This window comes from Ricinus communis, chromosome 4 (assembly GCF_019578655.1).
Source record: "Ricinus communis isolate WT05 ecotype wild-type chromosome 4, ASM1957865v1, whole genome shotgun sequence".
Classification (NCBI taxonomy): Eukaryota; Viridiplantae; Streptophyta; class Magnoliopsida; order Malpighiales; family Euphorbiaceae; genus Ricinus; species Ricinus communis.
Window position 1 is genome coordinate 886,366 of NC_063259.1, and position 27,759 is coordinate 914,124.

Here is a 27,759-nt window from a genome sequence, read left to right on the forward strand (position 1 = left end):
ATTGAGATTCTAGGATCCTTGAAAACACAATTTGACAGAAGAATTTCTTGTAATTTATTCACTATAATAGCACATATATATATACACAAGTGTAAGTCCTATTCTAGGAAGGAATCTATACAAAGGACTCCTAATTAGACATCGATTAGTCTCCTATAATTAAGATATACACTTTCCTATAAAAGTTGTAACACTTCCCCTCAAGCTGGAGCATAGATATTGATGATGCCCATGTTGTTACAAAGATAATCAACCCGAGCCTCATTTAGAGTTTTTTGAAATATCTTTTAGTTCTTCTCCAGTCTTCACATACCTTGTGGAAATCAATCCTTGTTGGAACTTTTCACAAGCAAAACAACAGTAAATTTCAATGTGCTTCGTTCGTTCATGGAATACGGAATTGGATGCAAAATGAAGAGCAGCTTGTTGGTTATCACACCATAATTTGGCTAGAATTAAGTCTTAAGACCTACTTCAGTCAAGAGCTAATATATCCACATTATTTCACACAGCCATAGCTCGACATTTCGACTCTACACTAGAGCGTGATACAACGTTTGCTTCTTACTCTTCCACGGAACCAAATTACCTCCAACAAAGACACAATATCCTAACGTGGATCTTTTATCCACCTTAGAACCTGCCCAATCTGCACTCGAGAAACATTCAATATGAGTGTGCCCATGATTTGAATACAAAATACAACGTCCAGATACTCCTTTCAAGTAACACAAAAATATGTTCCGAAGTTTTCCAATGATTGGTTGTTGGGATAACATAAATGGACTCACAACACTAACAGAGTATGCAATATTTGGACGAGTTATTATTAGATAAGTTAACTTTCCAACTAATCTTCTATATTCCTCAGGATCTTTAAATAGCTCACCATTTTTTCCAAGTTGCACATTAATAATTATTGGAGCAGTAGATGGCTTTGCTCCGAATTTTCCTGTCTCAGTCAACAAGTCAAGCACATATTCCTCTGAGATAGAAAGATACCTTTTCTACTCCTTGTGACTTCAACACCCAAGAAATACTTTAGCATCTCTAAATCAATCGTGTAAAACTGAGTGTGAAGAAAGGCCTTAAGTGAAGAGATTCTCATAGCATCACTACCAATAATGACAATCTCATCCACAACTACTAACAGAATGATGCCAGCTTTAGACTGTTTGTAGAAGACAGAGTAATCAAATTTGCTTTTCTGCATTCCAAACCTCTCAAACCCATGCTAAATTTCCCAAACCAAGCACAAGGACCCTGTTTCAGGCCATGCGAAGATTTTTGAAAATGACACTTTCTCATACACCCCCTGTGCAACAAAACCAGGAGGTTGCTCCATATATACTTCTACCTGAAGATCTCGATGAAGAAAGACATTCTTGATATCTAATTGATGCATAGGCCAATCATGAGGGGCTGCCAGAGAGATCAATAACCTAACAAAAGTTAACTTAGCAACAAGGAAAAAGTGTCAGAATAATTTAGTCCATAAGTCTGAGCATATTCTTTAGCAACAAGATGGGCATTCAACGAGCAACTGACCCATTAGGATTCACTTTAAGTTCAAGCACCCACTTACAACCAATAGCTTTCTTACTTGCAGGTAAATCCACCAAAGTTCATGTACCATTGTCCTCTAAGGCATTCATTTTCTCAATCATAGCACTACTGCCATCCAGGATGAGAGCGCTTCCTTATAGTTCTAGAAATAGAAATGGAATCCGAAGGAGCAATAAGGGAATAAGATGAAGGAGTTAAATGATTGTAAGACACAAAAGAAGACACAAGATAAGTACACTAATATTTATCTTTATAAAGGGCAATAGGATGATTATCCTGATAGATTGAATCCGATGACGAAGGAACTGATTTAGGACCTAAGTCTACATAACTCATCTATTGAGAATACACTTGTACTATAGGAGGCATGGACTTGAGAGAAACAAGATTAATAGGATTAGAGATTGAGGATGTGATAGTATAGATAAGCAAATCAACATCCTCCCCCTAACTTGTATAAGAACAAGACGGAGAAAATGGAGTATTTTCAAAGAAAGTGACATCAGCAGACACACTGTTAAAAGTTGGACAATAACATCTGTATCCTTTTGAATGCGAGAATAATAAAAAACATGCATTTTAAAGATTTGGGATCTAATTTTGTGACATGCAGATGAACATCCCGAATAAAACAAGTATACTCAAGTACCCTGGGTTCAATAGAAAATAATGATTTTTTTGGAAAAAGAATATGATATCGTGCCTCAAAATGAAGAACAGAAGATAACATGTGGTATTTCAGAAAACAACTTGTGGAAACAACATCAGCCCAAAAGGCTTTAGGAACCTGAATTTAAAACATTAAAGCTCTTGCAGTTTATAAAAGATGTCTAATTTTTCGTTCAACAACTACATTTTCAAATAGTGTAACAACATAAGAAGATTGATGAAAAACGCCATGTTGAATCATGTAACTTTGAAAAGATTCAAATAAATATTCCTTAGCATTATCACAAACACATTAAATTGAATGTTAATTTCAGCACAGAAGGCGGAAAAATGAGAACACCTCAAAACGATTTTTTATTAAATATAACCATGTCATTCGAGAATAATCAGCAATAGTAACAAAATACTTAAACTCAATTTTGGATGTAATTGGACAAGGACCCCAAACATGTGAATGAACTAATTCAAAAGAAGCATTAGCTTGTTTGTTGACTCTTGTACTTAAACTAAGATGATGATGTTTAGCAAACTGACACGACTAACACTCGAATGGAGACAGACTTTGTAACTGAGAACACAATTTCTTTAACATAGAAAGGGAAAAATGAGTGAACCGACAGTGTGCTTCAAACGAAGAATTAAGGTAAACTAAGAACATAAAAGACCCCAAACTCATTTTCCTTACCAATAATCTTCTTGGTCATAAGATCTTGAAATAAACAATAATCCGAAAAGAATAAGATACGACAATTTAAAGTCGGAGTAAAACATACTAGAATTACATGTCATATAATATGTGGCACCAAAATCAATGACTCATTTAGAGGATGAGAAAACAAAACATATATTGAGTTTACCTGACTCAATAATAGCAATAATAAGAGTAGATTGAGATTTCAATGAATCCTAGTACTAAATGAACTTGGAATATTCATCTGCAAATATCATAATAAATTTCTCAAATGTATCTTTAGTAGTTGCAATATGAGCTGAATGTGCCTTCTTATTCTGCAATTTTTCTATAATTCCGCTTCAAATGACTAGATTTGTGACAATAGTGACAAACTATTCCTTCCGAATCCTATCCTTGAGTATCCGTGTTTCAAGCATCATAATTGCTGGAAACAACACCCTTATTACTACTATTATATTGTTGTCTTCCAGACTCAGAGGAATTATTACGGCTGACAAGGGCACTAGGCTGAATAGTCTTCTCTTGCTGAACTTATTGAACTTTCACATCTAGACTACACAATAACAACATATTGAGCTCTTCATAAGTCCTTTTAAAATCCATAAAATAACTTGTGAAAGAATTGTTTTGTTTCTCTGCATGATAGAAAGCTTTGCAAAGCTCATACATAAGCGAGATATTCCCTTTTCCAGAATACAGAAAGTCCAAATATTTCATCAACTCTCTTACAAATTCATAGTGATTTATCAATCCAATAACATCACTATTAATAGAGTCTCGTATCTGCAAAAACAATCGCGCATCTTCCCTAAGCCAGGTTTGTTTTGAATCATTATCCTTAGGTGGGTCATCAACCAAATGATCATCTTTTCAATACTATGCAAATAAAGTTTAACAATCTTACTCCAATCTAGATAATTAGACCCAATGAGTTTATGTTCAGTTATTTTTGATATTACGGGAATCATATCAGACATGACTACAGACTTTTTCTCTGCCATAACACCAACAAAATGCAGAAATTTCACAGAAATTGAAAATTCCAGAAACCAAAACAGAAAGCCCAAACCTGTCCTTTAAAGAACTTGAGCACCAAACGCCCAATCACCCAATAGACCTCAGAAATCAGTTCTACAGAACTAGGCAAGCCAGGAGAACAAACCAAAAACAATTCCAGGGAAGCACGCGCCCTCACGCGTGGCACGTGGAAGTCAGGCAGATTCTTTGACTGGTGCATGTGGCTCACATGCAGAAATTCTGACAACCAAACTCTCCAGACATGCTGATTGGCAGGCAGTGTTCCTCCTTGTGCAGGCGATGACAGATGGTCACCTCCCTAAAGGTGTGACCTAAACAAACAGCCATTCTACTGCTGATTCTGAATCCAAACCAAATATTCTCTCAAATATAATTTCTATTACTCTGATACCATGTAAACACACACTTTGAGATAAGAGTTTCTTGTAATTTATTCATTATAATAGCACACATATATATACACAAGTGCAAGTCCTATTCTGGGAAGGAATTCTATACAGAGAACTCCTATTTACACTACAAAGAAGGACTCCTAGTTAGGCATCAATTAGTCTCTTAAAATTAAGATATATACACTTTCCTATACAGGTTGAAACAATTCTTATATTTGCCATGTACCGATAGGACATTTTCCCACTTTCTCTAGAGTCTATTTCTCTAATCATATGGATGTTCTGAAATTTTGCATATACCATACGAAATAGAGGCCATGGAAATGTAAAACAAAAGCATGGATAGGTCCAGGGTAGATTCACAAAAATTTGGACCTTACAATTTCTAAAATATAGCATTTGACCAAATCCAAGTAAGACGGTAATTATGGAACAGCTTAAGCGCTCAATACTTCAGTAAGTAATCAGACTTGATTGTCATCATCTTTTTATCAATAGAAATTTTATCTATTTGCTAGAAGAAAAAGAAGGATAATGGTGTATTTGTGGATTCTCAATTCAAGTTCAACAAAACTTTTCTTTATACCGGAGCCATTAATAAGGGAGAAAAGAATATAATATACATATATATCATGAAGGAGATAGAGATTTCAAACAACCTACCGGTCATATTCAATATTTACAGTAGGAGGAAAAGTTAAGTTATTTGCACTTTCCAAAGCCAACAGATAAGCAACTCCAACCTGCATATGCAACTATATGGATTAGTATCATGTATAATACTACGGATAGGAGAAAACAAATTGTCTAAAATTGCTAAAGTAACATAGTTTATCAAGAAAGGATGTAATATCCCAAAAGGGTAGAAAGAGGGCTATAGCTGCAGACGGTTTATCCTTGAAATCTTAGAAGTAGAAGAAAGGATATGATTCAGCCTCTACCACATTAAAAGTAGCATATTTCTCAGACAAAGTTCACCACACACAAAAAATCGATTTAACAGACCTCTGTATATTGCAAACTAAACCATGCTGAATTGTGTAGTTACAAAAAAAGTTCCATAGTTAACCAACTGTACTCCAATATGAAAACCATCATATGAATAAAACCTTCAAACTACCTGATGCGGATAAAGAAAAATATCAAGGAAAATAAAATTCAAAGAATCAAGAGATTTGGAATTCTGATCTAATATTTACAATTTCAATACCCAAAGGGTATTTTTGTAATTTCTTGCTTTGCTGGGGGTATTTCTGTAATTTTCAGCTTTGCTGGGACAGTAGTTAAAATTTACTTTACGAGTATTTTATTTTAAGTGTGATTTAAAAGTTTTAGTTAGTTTAATATTTTCTAGTTAGTATTAGTTTATAATTTTCCTAGTTTAAGATTTCTAATCCAAGTAGTGTTAGGATTAACATAGTCCATAAATATCTAGGCCTCTAAGAATTATTATTTAGAGTTTTGTTCAAATAATTTCCTGCAATTTGCTACTCTAGAATTGTGTTTCAATCCTCTTTAAGTGTGACATAAACCTTCTAAGTGTTGACTCGTAGAAGTTTTCTTATATTTTCTTTCATTCTCTTCTATTTCAGATCTGAATTTCTGACAAATCAGACCTGGAATGCAACCTGAAGTCCTTATTTTCCATGAAAATCAATGTAGAATAGGCTATCTAAATCTATCCTACATCACTACCATACAAATGTAAAAGAAGATATTCCCACTTAGGCATTGACTCAACATTCTCCTCTCATGCATGTAAAATATTTTAGATAAAATTGCCACCATTGCTAAGCTTATTAATATTTGGGATTAAATAAGCTGCTGCCAGAACAAGCGATGCCACATTAAGTGGCTCACCAGCAAAACAAACCTATTTTGGCTCCACAAATAAACCTGATAAAACTTGGATTTCACTCTTAGGTGTTCAACTTCAAATGATGAAACATAGCGACACAAGAGCCCAGGAAGTCAGTATGGAGGATATTAGATATTCAACAGGATCAATAATCTGTTTGCTAAATCAGTTCTAGACTAATTTGCTTGTGTTCATAAAATCATGAGTATTCTACAGTTCATCATCACCAGCTGCTTGCTTGTCCACTGTCTACTGGACAACAACGACATTTTACTTCCTTAGCCCATAGGTGGGCATAGGCCCTTTGATCATTTCGAATTAGGAAGTTTAGGCAGGTATTATTGCTAGCCTGACTGCTATCTTCTTCATTATATTTTGCACATGGTTGGTTCTCTCTTTCTTTTCCTTACAAGTTAGTAAGCCGATCAATTTATGAAGATCATTAGCTTTTAGTTCAATCTGCATGCTGTAGTTGAGTCCTCACTCAACAGTATCTACCAATTGTTGTATTTTTTGCCCCCTCATAAATACACCAAGAGAAAACCTTTTAGACTGCTATGCTATACTATCAACATCTTTGTCATCTGGCGTAGAGCATAAAACTTGGAACATATTTCCACTAGACGTGAACAGGATTTTCCTCCATCAAATAACTCAGCAAGACCCAATTAGAGACAGTTGCAACTCAGCTCACCACAGCTTTTTCCAATCTACTTGGGATCAACTAGAAAAGTCAGTATTCATCCATCATGGTATAGAATTTAGGAGAGGCCCAGTAATATTAAATGGGAGAAAGCACAAATTGACCATGTGTTTGTACCATATTTCTACAAAGCTATAGATCCAACACAAGTATTTTTATATTTAATTAATTAATTAAGTTAATTAATTGAAGATATTTAATTAATTAATTTAAGTCATGTAATTAATGGGAAGGATCGAGAATAGTGAGTAGGAGGGAACTTGGTACAGGAGGGAGATTCAAAATGGTGGTTATTAGGAGGGAACTTGGTATAGGAGGAAAATTCAAATTGTGGTTATTCTGAACCTCCACTTCTCAGGGAGTGGTTATGCATATGGAGTTTGTCACGTGAAATAAACACAAGAAAGAGCTGTAATGAAGACACATAAATCGCACACACAAAAACTCAATCAAGAAATTCTTTGTATTTGGCAATCAAGCTTTTCACCATGCTTTTGTTTACAAGCAATAAAATCTCAGTTCTTTCAGTCAGATATTAATTTCAGCCATTAGAATACGAAACAAATTGTGGTAAAGGAGTTTGGACATCCACAATCATCTGAGAAAAAGTCGAAAAAGCACAATCAGAGTGACGGTTTGTGTATCACACACACGTGGCATGCTCAAACTAAATATACAGCCAACACCATGAAAAATTGTTCAATGAATTGATTAATTTTTCTTTACTTGATCAACTAAACTATAATTTCCATTATTTGGTCACTTATACCTAATAATCATTTAAACATGTATTTCTCATTAGATATATAATTTTACCGCTTAAAATAATGACCTGGATTTCTTCTTACCAAGCAATTTTATCTTTTTCCTATTATAGCAATTTTTTCACTAAGAATAAAAGAAGGCAATTACCCTTGTGTGGTATCAATTAAACAAACCAATACTCGAGGTAGGTGTGGCTCAAGGAGACACAAGAATAGGTTTTCAACTATGATATCCGTAATGATTTGTTTAGGTTTTATTTGATTTCGTTAGAAGTGAATTAACAGGAACATTGAACCCTTTCCCACACTACCAAAGATCTGCTCCAAACCTCAGTGAAGCAGCCATTGGGATTACAAAATATGAATGCATCAGCTTGTGTAATTTAGAGTACATATAATTCAAATGCTAGAAGTTGGCCGAGTGATTTAGACATGTATAGTCTGTAAAACCATATTGGAAATAAGGGAAGAAAAACAAGAGGAGGAACTCCATGCAGGCAATTGAATTCCTTATTACTTTTGGAAGAAATTATCACCTTGGTGCCCAACTAGAAGGTGTTAGATTAGCATTTGCTCAATGGCCCAATGTTTACATCCCAAAATTACTCCTCAAAGAGAAGCCCCATGGTAGGCATGAAATTGAAGAATGAGCTAATATTACAATCATTATTTAATAATTCTTTTAATTGTCTCTATTAATCCATTTTTTATTATATTATTCTTTTTTTGGAATTACTAAATGGGAAAATTGATTCATTGATGTCACTGCATCATCTGATGCAATGTAAGAAATTATTTTATCGAAAACTGTATTTAATTGATTGATAGAAAAAGCCGATGTTCTTATTAAATGAACTAAACGAGCATATTGGCCGTCTAAGGATAATTTGGGCATCGAGAGCCTTCTTAACCACGCCATCTAGTAGTACTCCATCTCTAACACTATATTTTTTGAAATTCCAACTTACTTATACTCAATTTCTATACAAGTTCGATTGCCTAAGCCAAATATGACCAAAGCATCTCAATTGTCTATTATATGGAAAAATTGATTCGCTAATGTCATAGCATCATTCCATGCAACATTAAAAGTAAAGATAAGTATAAAAGAGTCCCCTGTAGTTTCACCATTTAATAATTTTCAATATGTGATTTTTCGCAAAACAAAAAGAGGTATCTAGTTAAAATTCGCAACAAAATAAAATATTTCACTGTTAAAAAGTGGCAATTCATAAGGATTCAACCATCTTTACTCCGATTAACCATTATTATCATATTGCTCATGTTTGAGGACATGGATTTAAAGCCTAACAACTCAAAACATAGTTGTTTAACCGTCAATCGATCTCATCAAATCAGTGACTTCTTAAACTGTGATTAATGGTCAAACAATAAAATTAAGAGTTATTAAGCTCTAAGCTCATGTTATCAGACACGAGCAACACAATAATGATGGCTAATAAAGATGGTCGAATCATTACGAATCGAGACATTTTAGCGGTGAGATTTTTTTTAGTCATGATTTGTACCTCTGTTTGAAAAAGAAAAAACACATACTAAAAATTGTAAAACAGTGAACCACAAAGTACTTCTTTTTACTTATCCCTAAAAAATATTTTACTGAAAATTTGTATTTAAAAAGTCAATATAATGATTTAAATGAACAAAATGTAACTAGACGTACTATATTGCATATTGCCATTTAAGGCTAATTTGGGCTTCATGCAATATGAAAACATTATTAACCACTCCATCCAATATCCTAGCTCTACCATACATCTTTCATTATTGCAACTTATACTCAATTTCCACACCAGTTAAATTAGCTAAGCCAAACATAACTAAAGCATCTCAGTTGCCCCTCTTAACTTATTTCGAATAGGTGCCACTTCCACTTCCTGACCAATGTGTTCAGCCCAAATCTGATTCATTCTTGAATACCACAAATCTAAATTAGCATCCTTATCCATGCCCCTTCATCTTAACAGCATGTTTCTTCACTTTTGAATATTCATTGCCACAATTTATACCTACCCGGATTGCAGGTCTGTAGAATTTACCCTTCAGCTTAGCAGGGAATTTAGGATAAAATAAGACAATTAGTTGCCAAAAAAGCTTGCTTGTTAAGCAAGATTGTGCCTCCAACTGTGGGATATAATTAACTGTGACACTTTTTATTATAAAATAGTGATTTGCGAGGATTTTTCCTCATAATAGAGGGAAACTTTAGCAATAAAACATAACAAAGCGGGCCTTGGTCTTACCCAGGATCATGATGAGTGCACAATCTATACCCAATTGAAAAGAACACTACACAAAATTAAGATAAAACGGATCTCAGTCTAATAATGTTACCATTTAAAGTGAAAGAGCATAACAATTTGTCTTTTGATTATCCAATGAAGAATCTACACTTTCTAAAGCACAAAAATTCCTTGATCAATGTAATCCATAAAATAAACTGTACTTTATATCTCATCTCTTCACATTTTGGCTTTATAATTAGACACCCTCAAAGCATTAAGTTTTGAATATAAAAATATTAACTAAAGAGGCCAAGTTAATGCCAAGACTAAAATAAACGACATTCTAAATAGTTCCTATCCGTTCACTATCAGAACAAAATGATTCACTTATTTCCTTTCTAGCCCAAAAAGTATATGAAAAAGTATTAAAAAAAAAAAAAACAGTTAACAGTAATGCAATTCCCTTTTTTCATCAAATTGTCAATCTTGAAGGCACTTCCCAACAAAAATTCAGAAAGGCTTTCCTATAAGCATTTTCCAAAGATTGCTTTCCTCATGCCCCTACTCTTCCCTCACCAATAGAAACAGAAAAGGAAAGGAAAAAAAAAGAGGCTTATTCTTCAACATAAAAATCTCCTTTCCTTATCAACCTCAAGCTAACCTTTTCAACGCATATGATTTCCATGATTCAGACATGCACCTTTATATCTCAGTCATGAAATTTCTATTTTAAATTGGGTTTCAAACCACCTTATCTGCACTCAAAACTAAAATTCAGTTACCAAACACTTCTTCACTAATACTAGAGAACCGATGGTGGGAAAACCGACTTATCCAAATTGAAATAACATAAGTAAAGCATAGGAACTGATTCCAAGAGGTGAATGATGCCAGCACCAGTTCATGCCAAATAGAGGGAACAAACACCTTCATCAAAATGATATAGTAAAAAAATCCTCCAATTTAGACATTCTATGTTTCCATAGGCTGACTAAAATTCTATTAACACTACCCCTAACCTCTTCTCCATATTTAGCTTCATCCTACAAATCCTCCTTCCCTAAAATAAATATACTTAACCATTCTTCCAAAGTGTTCTTCAAAAGAAAGACGAAAATGAAAATATATCTAAACCTCCCTTATAACCAGAAAGATAAACTACCCTCAACTTAATCAAATAATACTAAAGTTCATCCATGCACATCCCTATGGCAATCCCTTTCAAAGAACTATGTTTCTCTCGTGGCCAAATTGGATGTTTTAAAAGATGAACATGAAGTGCATAAGAAAAATTTAAAATGCGGCACTAAGAATGAGGGTACCATTCGTTAACAAACACTTCCTTTTCCACCATACAAGCCTTTTTCAAAATATTCTTAATAATAAGATCCTACCAACATTACCTCACTTTTTTATTTTAAAAGCAAGATTCAAATAGAAATTGAACCAAATTTACAACCCTAAATGAGCTTCACTATTTATCTTTTTGATGCACCTTGCACCCAGATAAGAGCAATTCCAAAACCAAGCAAGACAACAACCGTCTGGTATTTTTCAAGAATTTGACGACTTATTAAGTATACAAATCCCACTTTTCCATCCAGGGGGTCTATTTAAGTAAATTTGAAAAGGATCATTGCAATTAGTATCTCCCTCTAAGTTCCAAACACAGCTGAAAGGGGGTTTTAGTTGTTAAAACAAAAACCATTTAAAGTTCAAATGTAGAATCACATATGAAGGTTTACGGTGTTTAACCTTATTGACCACATGAACTTGACTGAAAAGTTGCACTTCAAGGAATATTTTATTGAAAAAATAATTAATTGTTGGAAACAAATCATTGCTGCCCTTTTCTAGCAATCTAATTTCTTTAATCAAGCAAAATGTTATCCAATAGCATAAAAGGAAGAAACAACAAGAAAACTTACAGCAGCAGAAGAACTAAGCCCAGATCTGTCAAAATCTTCAGAACCACTAATATACCCTGTGATGCCCTGTAATAATTATAATAGAAATTAATTACTAGTTCCAATATGCAGGATTTGGCAAGAGATTATGACAAACCATCTAAAGCTATCATTATATGGTTTCAACACACTTAATTTGGGAACAACAGTCTTTTCATCTTCCATTTGTATGTGTTACATAAATTTTAGTGTGCCGGAAATGAAAGAGTTTGCAGTGTCAAAGCAGGAATAAAGAAGTTTCATAAGGAAATCAGCCAGCCAACAATCAAAGTAATTTCTTTTGAGATTTGACGTTTCTTATTTTCTCACAGATGATGTTTGTTCCATTCTTATATACAACTGCATACCAAAAAAGAACAAATATAAGAAAAATAAGAAAACAAAAATATAATTAATCTCTTTAATTAATGAATCCTTATTCCATTATAAGCCCAAAAATAATGAGATAATTATCTGTAGACATTTTTTGGAAAAAGAAAACAAAAAACAAAATCATACAGAATATCGATTGCTTATATACATTTCTGAAAAGACGATGAAATGGTTTTGTATGGAACTAATACATATAGCAAACAATAATAGCATACATGAAAAAACTAAATGATTAACTTGAACACAATTTGATTCCCAAACAACCTAGTTGACAATTCAATTGGAATTTAATAAAACATAAAGAAATAACTGAACCTGAATAATAGAGTTTCCCCTACTCTGTAGTGCATAGAGAGCTCCTCTCGCAAAATTTCCCCAGTTAGAATCTTCTCTCACTTTTTGAGAATCAGTTGCACGGTTCTCATCTTTTTTTCCGATTGGTCTTGAGTATTGAACTTCATCCACACTGTAAACCCATGAAATGGTATGTTCAGTTGGTATACCATGAAGTCCCAAAAGAGCAAGCCAACTTCTCCTTACTTGTTGATTGCATATTCCATAGGCAGTTGAAATGAAGGGTTAATGACAAAATGAATTCAAAAAATTTTAGCCACATTCACAGTTATGACCAATTTTTTCATTTATATTAATTCATATACACCAACTACTATCGTAATATGAACAGTGGCCAGCCAGAGGGAAGCTTAGGTCAAGCATGTGCGAATACTTATACGAAGTGCTATTCAAATATATCTGAAGTAATTGATGCAAAAGATACAAGCAGCAAGAAGAGCTATATGTGGCGGGAGAGTTGCTATGGTGAAAAGATGCAGACATGCGCATTCAAAGTAGAGTTGAAGAGTTTTTGCTGATAGTTAACTTGCTAATGTAGGGTTGTTTAGGTTGGCCAGAGTTAATATAATTGTTTTAAGTATTAAAATGTGTAGTTTCTTATACTCCCATAGAAAATTTATGCTCAAAGGAAAATGTATTAAACTAAAAACATAGACGTATAAGACAGATAGAGAAAGCACAGTGTTGAAAGGTAAATTGCAAAGATTGAAGTATTGAAGTATCTCACAAGAGCATGTGAAGTTAAAAGAATATTCCAAGAATGAATTCTCTACCTGAACCTAACTTCTCCACGGAATTGTGCTGAACGCAATATGACCTACACCAAGAATTGCAAGAAGCGATAAGCAAAATAAATACCATAAAAGTTTTAAAGGAACAACAGATGAAATCTGAAAGATAATTTCAGGAATTTAAATATGAAGATGAACTTTAGATGTTGGATGTACTTAAACAGAGTATGACCAACAAAGTATTGAAGGAATGAATGATCTAACAGACAGTTAGAAGTCCCATAGTTTATTTAGTGAAAGTAGAGAGAAGATTATGGTGGTTGAGAAGATATGCCATGGCAGTGTTGATAGTAATGTTGTTAGCATATGAAACTAGTGGTGATGGCACAATGGTATTGGTAGTGATGTAATGAACTTCAACAACAATGTTTTACCTGGGGATCACCAGAAGGAACAAAACCCAAAAGAACTCCTTTGTTAATAGTCATAGCTGAAACAATTCCGCCCTGCAAATGTTAAAAAATGGGATATAAACCTCTGAATGATCCAAAATATAATAATCCAAGCTTACCATAAACAGAAAAGAGAAACCTGATGATCAATGTGAGCACCAAGGGGACAGATCCTATAAGGAGAGACAACAACTCGAACTTGCTCAGGACTTGTCCCAGACGACATCGCAGAAACCACTTCCCTTATTTCGTTGAGCTGTTACAGTAATTTTGAACAAAAAACAAGAAACAATACCATGCATCTTATAAACCAGTACTGTCATCTAATGATTCTGCAGCAAAACCAACGATCAATCAATACAGAATGTTGATTAAGATTTAAGATTTACCTCATCTTCACTAGGCCAACAACTCCTTTCTGTGTTCATCCTTCAAGTTCCTCACCAAAAAAAGAAAACCAAATCTAATTCAGAAACGGGGGCTTTTGTAGTTTTGATTGATTGATTATACAAATGCAAAAAAAAAAATAAAAAAATAAAAAATAATTATATATATATGTTAAAATGTCACATTCATTCTAGCTGATTGCATTATTTTGAGTGCCAATTACTCCCATTAACTCTTTGCTCTTTCCTCTATATAAGGGTGGGTCAGTCAGGCCAGGGTATGGTTCAAATGGGCTCATCCTAAGATTCTCCTGAAAGCTACAGCTGAAAGTTTTATGTTTTCACGAAATGATGGGCTCCTTATATGATACGGTACACTGCTGGTTTATCACTCACCAATCCGTATATATTTGCTTTTGCCCTGTCCTGCGATTTAATTTTTATGTAATTTGTCCATTATGGAAGAAATTGTTTTGTAATTTTGTGACAACTTTTTCTTTTGAAAGGAAAACTTAAGTGAAAAGATAGAAACAAGGGAAGGAAAAGATGGAAAATAAACGGAAGCAAAACAAGGAAATGGATGGGAATAAATGGAAGGAAATCATATCATATTTATTGTGCTAGGTGTGGTTTTAATATTCACAATATGTTGAATTGAAAAATTATTTATTGGATAACAAATTTCAACCATTGATCTTGAATTTAATGATATAGAGTGCAGAAATCTCACAAAAGTAATTTGTCTCCAAAATGGAGAGGAAGTGAGAAAAAAATAATTTAAATTACTATTTTACCGTCATAATAATTTATTAAATAAGAAAAAATGAAGTGAGAAAATTAAAATTTATATTGCTTATCAGTTTAGGAATTTGAGATATCATTTACAAGTTGAAGTATGAGAGGATGTTAATGCATATTGAATTGATGAATAATTAAGTATTGAGATCGTATCATATTTGTCACTAGCACTTTGTTTATGGTATAACATGATTATTTTATTTATTATATATGTAAAAATTTTATTTTATATACCATATACAATTCAATTTATAAAAATATTAATAAAAATATAAGTCTGATTTTTATTTTATGATGATGTTATTTATATTTATGATAGTGTTTTATCAAAATCATTTAAACATAGTTATGAAATTTTTATATTTTTATATGATAAGATAAATAAACATGACAAATATATATAGTTACGAATAATTCTTTCTATCTATTCCATTCCAGTAATAAACTTTCATATTTGTAAATAATAATTTTTTAATAAATAAGATTGTTAGATTTTTTACTATTTATTTATTATTATTATTATTTCTTGATATGACATATATTCATTTTGAAACTTCTATTTTCTATTTATTATATTGAATTTATAAGTTTTTCAATATTTCAAAAATTTCATATAACTAAATTTATGATTTAAATTTAAAATTCGTATTGTTTTACTATTTTATAAATTTATAGAAAGATAATAAAATTTATTATTACTTTGTAGTAGGTATAACAATTATAATATTATATAATAATCTTATATTTAAATAAATCATAAATATCATATTCATTATAGCATTTAGGATCACATTTAGTTTTTTTTTTAAATGTAGTTAGTATATATATATATAATGTAGATACAAAGGAGGGCTTAAAAAGCCAAGAGAGCATAAAAATAAAAAGAAAAAAGAAAAAACACAAAAAAAGAAACATTAAACTACTCTAATCCATCTAGGCCAAACCATACCAGTAATGTCCATATTCATCAACTGTTAAGTATCACTCGGCATCTCATCCAACACATGAATCCTAACAGCAAACGCGAAAACTATATTAGCCAAAGAGTCAGCTACTTGATTCATTTCTCTGAACACATGCTTAATTTTTACATCCCACCAATTTTGCAGCAGATCAAGACAAGCTGAAACCAAGTTAGCATGAATGCTTTTGCAAACAGACTTCTTATTCATCCAATCAGCTACAAGCGAAGAGTCCACTTCCACAATAAGATTATGAATCCCTTTAGACCAGGCCAAAGAGATGCCTTGAAGAAATGCCCAAAGTTCAGCACCCACCGGATCACAAGCACCAATGTGGATCACAAAACCACCAACCCAGCACCCATTTGAGTCACGAATAATTCCTCCACCCCTAGCTTTAGCTCCATAATCCTTGCTGATGCCATCCGTATTCAACTTAAAACCCCCCATTGGAGGAGAGTCCTAACCAACAAGAATTGTTTCTCTAGAAGTAACAGGAAACACCAACTGTTGAGAAGACAAGGACTGCTCAATTTGATTAAAAAACACCAATAAACACCTCACTTTATCAAGAATAGACAAATTTTCCATCTTGAAAATTCTATTGCACCTCCATTTCCAAATCCACCATAATGTTACAGCAAAACGCTATGCCTAACCTACCTTGTTTTTGCAAAACTGAACAGAGCAAAGATTGGTTTGAAGCCAGTCAGTAAAGGATAGATCTTGTTGATCACGAAGCTCAGAAGCACTTGAAACATTATTCCAGATCCCAACCGCAAGAGGACAATCTCTAGAAATATGAACTCTGAGTTTCATCAACCATTCTGCAAACATCACAACAAGAGTTTTCAGTGATATCACGCCTTACCCTCTCAAAGTTACACATAACACGACCATGACACACTAGCCAAAGAAAGGATCTAACTCTCTGAGGAACATTAAGCCTCCAAATTCTCCTCCAAAGATGATCTCTATCAACATTCATACTTTGATATTGAAACTCACAAGAAGACTTGACAGCGAAATCTCCATTGTTCGGCAAGCTCGAGCAAAGTAATCCCCCACTTCATGATTAGCTCTGACATAAAAAGCCAACAAACTATACTAGATCTCCGGTGGAAAAAGAGAGGATATGACATTCCAATTCCAACCTGCCTAGTAGTCCAAAACAAACTTATGTTGCTCAACCAATGAGATGTCAGAGCATACCACCAATATCAAAGGAAAAGGTCTAATCCAATTATCGAGCCAAAAACGAGTATCATGCCCATTACCCACTCTTTTACGAACTCCCTGAAGTAACAAAGGGGATGTTTTAATAATCCCTTGCCAAACAGTTGAGGCATTTTGGCGATGCTTAATACCATACACAGAAGAATCAGAACGTAAATATTTATGTCTAAGGACCTAAGCCCACATACAATCCTTTTCCATAACCATACGCCACCCAAGTTTGGCCAAGAAAGCCAGATTAGTGTGAACCATGCTTCTAATACCCAGCCCTCCTCTAGGATTTAAGAGTTATGACTGTTCTCCAATTGATAAGAGTCATTTTCCTTCTAACATCATTAGCACCATTCCAAAGAAAAGACCTACAAAGCTTTTCAATTTCATTACACACTCCCGACGGGAGAGCGATAGTTTGCATGTTGTAACAAGGAATGCTCGTGAGCACTGATTGAATAAGTGTTGTGTGCCCAGCAAAAGACAAGTTCTTCGCTTTCCAACCTGCTAAGGATCAACTACTCGATCTAAAATATGCTTACACGAGAGCTTAGATAACCTTCCATGAACAGTTTGCATTCTAATATATTTTCCCATGTCCTTCACAATAGGCATCCCACAGTAAGCAGATAAATCTTTGGCCAAGTCATCACTCACATTCTTAGAACATACATACTTGATTTGGAAGTTGATCTTTTGTCCTAAGCAATTACAGAAACTTTGAAGGCGCTCCATCACAACTTTTAGTTGATCCAACGAGGCTTCAGCAAACAAAACTATATCATTCGCAAAAAGTAAATGCGAAAAGAGAAGGACCTGTTTTGGACACACGAATGGCACGCCAATTTCCTTCCATCACCAACTTATTTATCATTTGTGAAAGGTGCTCAATGCAAAGCACAAAAATATATGGGGATATAGGATCCCCCTAATGAACTCCTTTAGATGGATTAAAGCTGTTAAGCTTAGTTCCATTCTAAAGGATAGACATAGAATGAGAGGAAATACAACCTATAACATTTCAAACCCAATCAGAACTCAGACCCACGTCATCCAGAATATCTTTTATGAAAGACCAAGACAACTGATCATAAGCTTTCTGCAAGTCAATTTTAAGAGTCATAAACTCATATCCTGACTTTTTCGAATGCTTACAATGAATAACCTCTTGAAAAATCACGGTGTTTTCTGTGATTTGTCTTCCAAGGACAAAACTACACTGCGCTGGAGAAATTATACCGAGCAGAACATTCTTAAGCCGATTAACTAAATTTTTTGTACTCGCCTTGTACCCGACGTTACATAAGCTGATGGGTCGCATTTGATTTAAAGACTCAATCTCTTTCACTTTCGGGATCAACACAATCAAAGTCAGATTCATGGAGCTGTGCATAAGGCCTGAATTAAAAAATCAAGACAAACTTACATAAGGAATGTGTTGGAGTTAATTAAACTAGTGTTAGATATTTTAGTATGTTCTCTTATTTAGTTAGCTCTATAATCCCTTTTCTTTAGAATGAAGTTGTTTCCTAGTCAAACTAGACCATGTCACTAGGCTTAAAACGTGAATTAGAATTTGTATTTTTTTGTTATCTCTTATTTTTACTGTTATCTCTTGTAAGACTATTATCTTCTCTTTTTTGTCAAAAACCAAGTTAACATCTGGTATCAGAGCCAATCACAAAGGTCTGATCATCATAGTAGCAGCAGTCTCCTACAATAATATTGAGAATATGACAACCGAGAGTGGATTCGTACAAGCGGCGATTCTGAAATTCGATGGGCACTACGATCACTGGTGTATGCTCATGGAGAATTTCATGAGATCAAAGGAATATTGGTCAGTAATAGAGAATGGAGTTCCTGCTGCAGCAGAAGGAGAGCAACTCAATGAAGCACAAAAGAAAGTTTTTGAAGATGCAAGATTGAAAGATATGAAAGCAAAGAATTATCTATTTCAGGCCATTGATAGATCAATTCTGGAAACAATCTTGAACAAAGAAACAACAAAAGGTATTTGGGATTCCTTGAAGCAAAAATATCAAGGCACTGTACGGGTACAACGAGCACAACGTCAAGCGCTACAAAAGGAATACGAGGTGCTTAGCATGAATGAAGGGGAGACTATAAATGAGTACTTTGCTCGTACTCTCACAATCGTCAACAAGCTGAGAATCAAAGATAGAGGATGTAGATGTCATTGAGAAGATTCTACGATCCATGACACCCAAGTTCAACTATGTTGTGTGCTCTATTGAAGAGTCAAAAAAACTTGGATGTTATCACTATTGATGAGTTACAAAGCAGTCTTCTAATGCATGAACAGCGAATGAAATCTCAGGTTATGGAAGAGCAAGCACTGAAGGTTACTTTTGGAGAATCTTTGAGAGGAAGGGGAAGAGGTCAAGGAGGAATGCGCGGCCGAGGAAGAGGTGGAGGCAGGCGTAGCATTGACAGATCCACTGTTGAATGTTATCATTGTCACAAACTTGGCCATTTTCAGTATGAATGTCCTAGCAAGGAATTTGATGAGAAAGCAAACTATGTAGAAAGTAATAAAGAAATATTGTTGATGGCATATGTGAGTGACAATAATAGCAACAACGAGGAGTCTTGGTTTTTAGATTCTGGCTGCAGCAACCATATGTTTGGAAAGAAGGAACTTTTCTCCTACCTTGATGACAATTTCAGGGAGAAAGTGAAATTGGGAGACAATTCAAGTATGGATGTGAAAGACAAAGGTATCGTACGCATATTAGTAAATGGTTATGTGCAAATCATTACTAGTGTGTTCTATGTTCCAGGATTAAAAAACCCTCTATTGAGCATTGGTCAACTAGATGAGAAAGGACTTGAAGTTCTCATCAGAAAGGGAATGTGAAATTTTTTTCATCCAGATAAAGGGCTAATTGTGGAGATCGCGATGTCGTCGAATCGGATGTTTAAGTTATCTGCTGTGACATAGATAAAAGAGGAGAAATGTCTCAACTCTTTCATGGATGACCCAGCTCGAATGTGGCATTGTAGATATGGGCATCTAAGTTTCAATGGATTGAGACTTCTTCAACAAAAATGGATTATTCAGCTAACTAAATAACAGAACATACTAAAATATCTAACACTAGTTTAATTTTTTCTTGGAGTTAGCGAGGAGTCAAAACATTCAGACTATATGATCCTATCTCTGAAAAGATCATAGTAAGTAGAGATGTGGTGTTTGAAGAAGACAAAAGTTGGGACTGGGAAAAAAGTCATAAAGAAGTTGTTCTAGTTGACTTAGATTGGGGAGATGATGGTGCAAATGCAGTAAATGGAAATGAAAGTGAAGTGGAAGCTAGTGAGAATGATGATAATGAGGAAAGAGTAAGTGATAGCTCAAATGAAGAACATTCTTCCAACTCAAGTGAAGATCTCGCAGCTCAACATTTGCAGCCTCGAATCACATGGCAACCAGCTTGGATGAGAGATTATGTCAACAGAGAAGGTTTATCAGACGAAGAAGAAGAGACATCAAATTGGGTCATGTTTGCAGCAAATGATCCAATTTCCTTCGAAGCAGCACAAATTGATGAGAAATGGAGAGCAGCAATGGATACTGAGATTGAAGCTATAGAGAAGAATGACACTTGGGAATTGATAGATCTTCCTACTGGTGCAAAGAAGGTTGGTGTCAAATGGGTGTATAAAACGAAGCTCAATGAAAATAGTGAAGTAGAGAAATACAAAGCACGTCTGGTTGCAAAGGGTTACACCCAAAAACATGGTGTGGACTACACTGAAGTCTTTGCCCCTGTAGCACGCTTGGAAACAATTCGATTGGTGATCTCTTTAGCTGCTCAAAAGCGGTGGGAAATTTTTCAGTTGGATGTTAAGTCTGCGTTCCTGCATGGAGAACTTGGCGAAGCAGTTTTTATTGAGCAGCCACCTGGGTATGAGAAAAATGGTGCTGAACAGAAGGTTTACAAGTTAAAAAAGGCTTTATATGGACTGAAACAGGCACCTCGAGCCTGGTATAGTCGAATAGAGTCATATTTTAGTAAGGAAGGTTTTCAGCGATGTCCTTTATGAGCATACCTTATTCACTAAAGTTAGAGAATGAGGTAAAATTCTGATTGCTTGTCTTTATGTTGATGATTTAATTTTTACTGGCAATGATGAGGAAATGTTCATTGAATCTAAAAGTTCTATGATGCGTGAGTTTGACATGACAGACCTTGGAAAATGAGGTATTTCCTTGGTATAGAAGTACTGCAGAGTGGAGATGGAATTTTCATTTGCCAAAAGAGGTATGCCCGGGAGGTTTTAGCAAGGTTTAATACGGATAATTGTAATCCAGTCCAAAATCCAATTGTTCCAAGTTGCAGACTCACAAGGGATGAAAATGGAGCAAGAGTAGATAGTAGCCGTTATAAGCAATTAATTGGTAGCTTAATGTATTTAACTGCCACCCGGCCTGATATCATGTTTATCATGAGTCTTTTAAGCAGATATATGGAGCAGCCAACTGAACTTCATTTTCAAGTTGCTAAAAGGGTGTTAAGAAATATAAAAAGAACATTTGAATTTGGCATATTTTATAAAAGGGGAGGAGATGCAGAGCTGATTGCATTTACTGATAGTGATTACGCTGGTGATTCTAATGATAGAAGGAGTACATCAGGTTTTGTTTTTCTGCTGAATTCACGGGTGGTTTCTTGGTCTTCAAAGAAACAACCAATAGTCACTTTATCTACCACTGAAGCTGAGTTTGTTGCGGCAGCTGCTTGTGCTTGCCAAGCAGTTTGGTTGAAGAGAATTTTGTAGAGTTTTGATCATGTTCAAAGTGGTGGTACAACGATTTTCTGTGATAATAGTTCAGCTGTTGCACTCTCAAAAAATCCTGTACTACATGGTCGAAGCAAACATATAGATGTTCGGTTTTATTTTCTTCGTGAAATAACTAAGGATGGAGTTGTGAAGTTGGTTCATTGTGGAGCACAAGAACAAGTTGCAGACATAATGACCAAGCCATTGAAGCTAGATTTGTTCATTAAGTTTCGAAGTCTTCTGGGTGTCTGTGCCGCTCAGTGTAAACCGAATCGCAGTGTTCAGTTTATGGGGAGGATGTTGGAGTTAATTAAACTAGTGTTAGATATTTTAGTATGTTCTGTTATTTAGTTAGCTGAATAATCCATTTTCTTTAGGATTAAGTTGTTTCCTAGTCAAACTAGACCACGTCACTAGGCTTAAAATGTGGATTAGAATTTGCATTTTTCTGTTATCTCTTATTTTTACTGTTATCTCTTGTAAGACTATTATCTTCTCTTTTTTGTCAAAAACCAAGTTAACAAAATGACCAACAATTGCTTACATTTTCTAATAAAAACCCGCTTGAAAGCCATCGGGTCCCGAGACCTTGTAATAACAACTCACTATATAATTCAAGTTATACCTCCTCCAATCCAACCAGATGGCTTGTGATATGTGTTGTAGCTATAAATATAATAATATTATATCGAGCGGACTAGGCTGAATGTAGTCACATTGATGAGCTGTCGTACCTAAAATACCAACATAAAAAATATCACATTCACTGATGTTTAAATATTTGTTGACAAGACCACACATTACTATTATGACTTCACTATATATAAATTATTTGCTATGACTACACATTAGATTTATTTCATATAATAAATTACTATTCTTATAGATTTCTTTTCTATAATATATTTATAGAAGTTCACATGACATTCATGCATGTATTATTGTCCTTATAGATTCATTTTCTATAACATAAAACCATATTGCAACCAAACTCTAAAAATCATATTGAATTGAATTTGAGTATAACTGGTTCTTCAGGTTATGGTAGAACAAAAAGAGTATGGGTTCTACCACAATTTAATGATCAATATCATTTTGAAAATATACAAATTCGAAAGAGTATTATAATAGTTCACGTCATGAACTTTAGATTCGATGAAACAGAGAATTTAATTTCGATTTTGCGTTCATTGGGAGCTCCAATTGTGAAACATCGTCATTAGCACTTCATCGAAGAAATATGGTAGATTATGATGTCATAGTGAAACGGCTCTTAGAAGAGAAGAATCGAATGTTCTTTCGAAGATCAACATATTACATGTTATAATTAGCAAAAGAACAAGCAATGGTGATCGATAGAAACTTGAGTGAGAATGAGGCTAATAGTATCATGCGTTGCAATAGGTATGACCTCCTATTTGGATTCCCACATTGGTTTATAATAAAAAATGTATTCTCATGACATTGTGATTGTAATAAATATTTTTACATAAATTGCATGATAAACATATTTTATTTGATGATAAACATATGATATTAATTGCTATCAGATAAATCTTGTAATACCCAGAATTTTCCTTTAATAATGATAATATTAATAATGATTAATAAATGAGTTTTTATTTAAATTAATTTTATTTTATTTTTATTTGGTTTCAACTGGAATTAATTAAATAGAATTTTAATGCTAGATAAATAAAGGGGCTATTTCCTATATCCTATTAGTTTAAATTTTTAAGAAATTAATTAAGTAAATTCTTTAAGAAATAAATTATATTTTTGGTTATTCGAAATTTTTTCCCAAATGCATATATATAAATAAAATTATATATCAGAGAATTATAGAAGAATTTGTAAAGGATGTTTTTATAAAAATTTTTTTGGAGAAATTGGTATTTTAATTAGCTAATGGTAATAAATTTTAATTGAAAAATATTTAGCAAATTGATTAATTAAATTAATTGTGTGTTAGGACTAAATTGGAAAATTAATTTGGAATAAGGATTAAAGGTATAATTTTATTAATATGGGGTTAAAATGAAAATTGGCATGTTTGGTATTTTAATAATTAAATATGTAGGCAAGGGCTTTTTGGTAATTTTACATTTAAAAGCAAGGGTAAATATGTAATTATGTATTTTCAATAATTCTGATTTGGCCCAAATTAAATAGTTAGGGGCTTAATTGAAAAGCTAAAGATCAAAATTTTACAAGACGAAATTGTTTTAATTAAAAAAGTTGAGGGACCAAATAGTAAGGAAGAAAAGTTTGGGGGCCAATTGTCGATATGGATGGAAAAAGAAAAGACAAGAAAGAAAGAGAAGAGGGGGGGAGGAAGGAGATGTCGGGGAAGAAGGAGAGTGAGGGTCCGTGGCAGTGGAGGCCAAGGCGCTATGGCGAAGATCGGAGGAAGTGCAATGCCATGGCCAGCAGCAGGCTGTGTGAAAAAAATTAGGGGAAGTTGAGGCGGCTTTCCGGCGCTGTTCGTGGTGTGTCCGGTGGGGCCAAGGGTGGCGATCGGCTTGTCGGAGGGTGAGCTTCCTTTTGGTGGCAACAGCGACGCTTCTGGTGACTGGAGATGGAAGTTCGCGGTGGAGAGAGAAAGTGGGTGACAACTGTGTTTTTCGGCTTTTTCGACGAGCTCCGGTGGAGATGGATGATCGAAGGACATATCCGGACTCCCGGTAGCTCAAGCTTCGCAATGGCACCGGTTTCGTGGCCATCGGACTTCATTTGCAAATTGACGGTTGAGATCGTCTGTAAATCTCTCTGGACGATTAGAAGTCGGACCGAAAGATTGGAAGCGGAGATCGTCATCAGCGCGTCGTTTCGAGTCCGTTGGTGTGTTCAGATCGTCAATCGGACTCCGACGGCTGGAGGTGAGTCGTCCAAGCGATCAAGCATCTCGATAATTCTCTGACCTGTTGATTTTAGAATTCTTTGGTAAAGTTATATGTTTATTGAATTGTGTTGAATATTAGAAAATATTGTGTGTTAAAATATTTGTTTGTTAGACTGCCCACCTTAGGTCGTGTTTTGTGATGTGTGGCGGAGTCGAAAAATTAGTGAAGTCTCGGGGATCCGACTCCCGTTAAAATGAATTGTTGATTATTCGAAGTGTTTTCTTGCAGGTCATGAACCCGTTAAATGTCCGTATTGTAAGGGAGGTTATGTCGAATTTTCGATAGAATTTACCCGAGTCGAGACTTTTAGACAGTCAGTCCTAGGGATCTAGACCTAGGGTTAATTGTCAACTGTTTTAGCGTTATTAATAAATTATTATTTTTTTGTGATTAGATAAATCCGTCAGTTCGGCTCGTTCCACCCGAGGCATCGGAGCAGAGCTAGGAGGTCGTCAAAGTTGTGAGTTAAAGTCATATATTTGCTTACGTGTGTCATGCTAATATTTTACTCGATATCTCTGATTTAATGATTAATATTTTGATTATTTAGTTATGTACTGTTTATATATGTTTCATTTTTCCGCATTATGATTTTAATGATTTTGTGTTGACTCGGGACGGGACGGCAGTAGAACATAGTATTTTGATGAGTGCACCGGTATAAATCCGAGAGTGATGGAAAAATGGTAAAATGGTAGATTTAAAAAGGAAAGTTTAGGACTTGCCCTGGTCAAGCATCGCTCTCTGGGCTTAGTAGAGTGTGTTTGCCGGAGTAAAGGTCCCTGGTCGAGCATTGCTCTATGGACGCCGACTTATTTGGAACCTAAGTGACCAGACTGGAGTTAAGGACCCTGGTCGAGCTTCACTCTCTGGGCGCCAGTCTTATTGGAGTAAGAGAGCCGAAAGGCTAAGATTGTTAGTGATAATTAGTGGCTGAACTAGATTTAAGGACCCTGGTCGAGCTTCGCTCTCTAGGCGCCAGTTCTGTTAGAATGAGAAAGAGGCGAGATGTTTAGTGTTAAGAATAGGGTTCTGCTGTGGTACCCTATCCTATTGTATGTGAAGGTTATATTTTTATCTTTTTTATTTAAGCATGGCATGACATGAATATTATTGCATAACATACTATTTATTTCCAAATAAATAAATGTGTTATTGAAGCGTTTGAAATTATTTTTGGGATATATGATTTTAACTCACTCTCGAGACTGACAGTCTCAATTTTAATGTTTTTCAGATCCGTGATTGTTAGACTTCCCGCAGCTCTTATCTAGTAACCCGACTCCTTCATCATCGGGTGATGTAACTGACTTGGTATGTTAAATTGTAAAATTTCTAGATTCTCCGTAGTAGAAATAATAGACTTGTCAGTTGTAAATTATCGTAGTTTTCAGATATTGCCTAATTCTTCTGGCAGACCGAATTAAATATGTGGAATGTAATGGTTAAGAAATTATGACATCAGTAATATTAGATGAGATTTAATTGAGTTAGTGAGTGTCAGGCTTACTACGGGATTCTGTGGCCTTACGCCTACCCATTCCCTAGTGCCGGTCACGGGCCCACAGATCGGGTCGTGACAAATCTATATCGGACAGACAATCACGTGAATTTCCTAAAGCTTTAAATATTCTAGCTTGTTGGTGATTCCCGTCTTCAAGGGCCTCACTTACTCACTGACAAAAATACTCTCTATTAAGACAAATTTTGATTTGATTATTCTCTTCTCTAATGTGATATTAAGTAGTGTAGAGTTCAAAGATAGTAGATCGACTAATATTAATAGCACGCGGTATTCTTATTTGAAGTTTCAATGCTTCTTCACGTAGAATTTGCTATTGACGTAATCAAAATTCCCACTCATTCATTAGTTGACTGTGTATCTCCTCACTATTATACTTATTTGGATCCGTTGGATATAAAAAATCATTTTCTAGTGTCCAATGACGTCCAGTTGCTCTGAATATGTCATAAGAAGTATACACATTCATCATGGTACCTACTAATAAAATTATTAACATGTTAGAATGTCAAACATAACATCCTTTAATAACATTTGGATACACGTGAAGGAAGATATTTGACAAAGTTATTGTCATCACTATCACTATAATTTAAAGCACCCTCTTCATCTACAAGTATTGGAATGCTATTTGGAAGTTCATCCTAAATGGGTCGTGCTTTTTGTGATATTGTTCTAATTGATAATTCATTACATTAATCTCCCTCCTTAGTTGTTCGATCACAACTCTAACTTCTTTTAAAGTTTGTCTAGGTAACGTTGTTGAAATAGCTCGCGGTATTAATAGATCATGATATCCACAATATGCCTCTAGCTCACACCTTATTTCCTAAAGTCTACTCCATTTCAATTGTTTACTAACAATAATATTTCCAAGCTCTTTCAAGTTAGTTGTGTGATGAGCCACAAAAATATGATTTGTACAACTCTGATTCAATGTTGTATAAGTTGATTGATTTAGAAATGATCTCTTCTTTCCATACCAAAAATTGTCACTTCAATCTGTATATTTATCAACAAAAATCACAGTATGAAACTCTTGTTTACTAGTGTTACTTCCTTCGCTTTTTCTTTTGTTTCATTATAGAAATATAACATGCTAATTGATTTCACCAATAATGTGGCTTAAATATTCATTTATACAAAATATAAAATTAGCTTAGCAGTGCAAAGTAAGATATATAAAATAATATAGCAATACTCAAACAAATAAAAAATCAATTAAGATCTATGAAATATCCAAGCATTATGCCTAGTTTAACCACATTTGCTATAAAAACTGGTCCCTACATCTTCTACATTTTTTTAATCTATTTTGTTATGAATCCTTTTTATTTTTTGTCTCCTTT

At 34.3% G+C, this 27,759-nt stretch overlaps 2 protein-coding genes and 1 long non-coding RNA gene across 4 annotated transcripts in view; 1 reads left to right on the forward strand and 2 right to left on the reverse strand.

Annotated features, from left to right (window-relative positions):
• LOC8285272 (galacturonokinase) overlaps positions 1-14,596 on the reverse strand; it is a 29,052-nt gene extending 14,456 nt beyond the window's left edge. For both annotated transcript variants that reach the window (XM_002514338.4, XM_015716364.3), the window contains exons 1-7: positions 14,196-14,596; positions 13,946-14,062; positions 13,789-13,860; positions 13,397-13,440; positions 12,585-12,735; positions 11,859-11,924; positions 5,023-5,102 (exon numbers count right to left, since the gene is read on the reverse strand). In XM_002514338.4, the coding sequence (XP_002514384.1) occupies positions 5,023-5,102; positions 11,859-11,924; positions 12,585-12,735; positions 13,397-13,440; positions 13,789-13,860; positions 13,946-14,062; positions 14,196-14,234 (569 nt within the window). In that variant the 5' untranslated portion in view covers positions 14,235-14,596. The remainder of the gene's footprint in view (positions 1-5,022; positions 5,103-11,858; positions 11,925-12,584; positions 12,736-13,396; positions 13,441-13,788; positions 13,861-13,945; positions 14,063-14,195) is intronic.
• Positions 9,345-11,851, reverse strand: LOC125369771. Its single transcript, XR_007215471.1, has 2 exons — positions 9,949-11,851; positions 9,345-9,731 (listed from the first exon to the last, which is right to left on the reverse strand). It is a non-coding gene; the product is annotated as an uncharacterized LOC125369771 (long non-coding RNA).
• A 6,804-nt stretch (positions 14,597-21,400) lies between the features above and the next one.
• On the forward strand, positions 21,401-21,982 carry LOC125369761 (secreted RxLR effector protein 161-like). Its single transcript, XM_048372799.1, has one exon. It carries the CDS (start codon positions 21,401-21,403, stop codon positions 21,980-21,982), a length of 582 nt encoding a protein of 193 aa, XP_048228756.1.
• The last annotated feature ends 5,777 nt before the right edge of the window (positions 21,983-27,759 follow it).

Coding starts and splice junctions, on each gene's coding strand:
- LOC125369761 (XM_048372799.1), top strand. CDS start 21,401: ATGAGGTATTTCCTTGGTATAGAAGTACTGCAGAGTGGAGATGGAATT.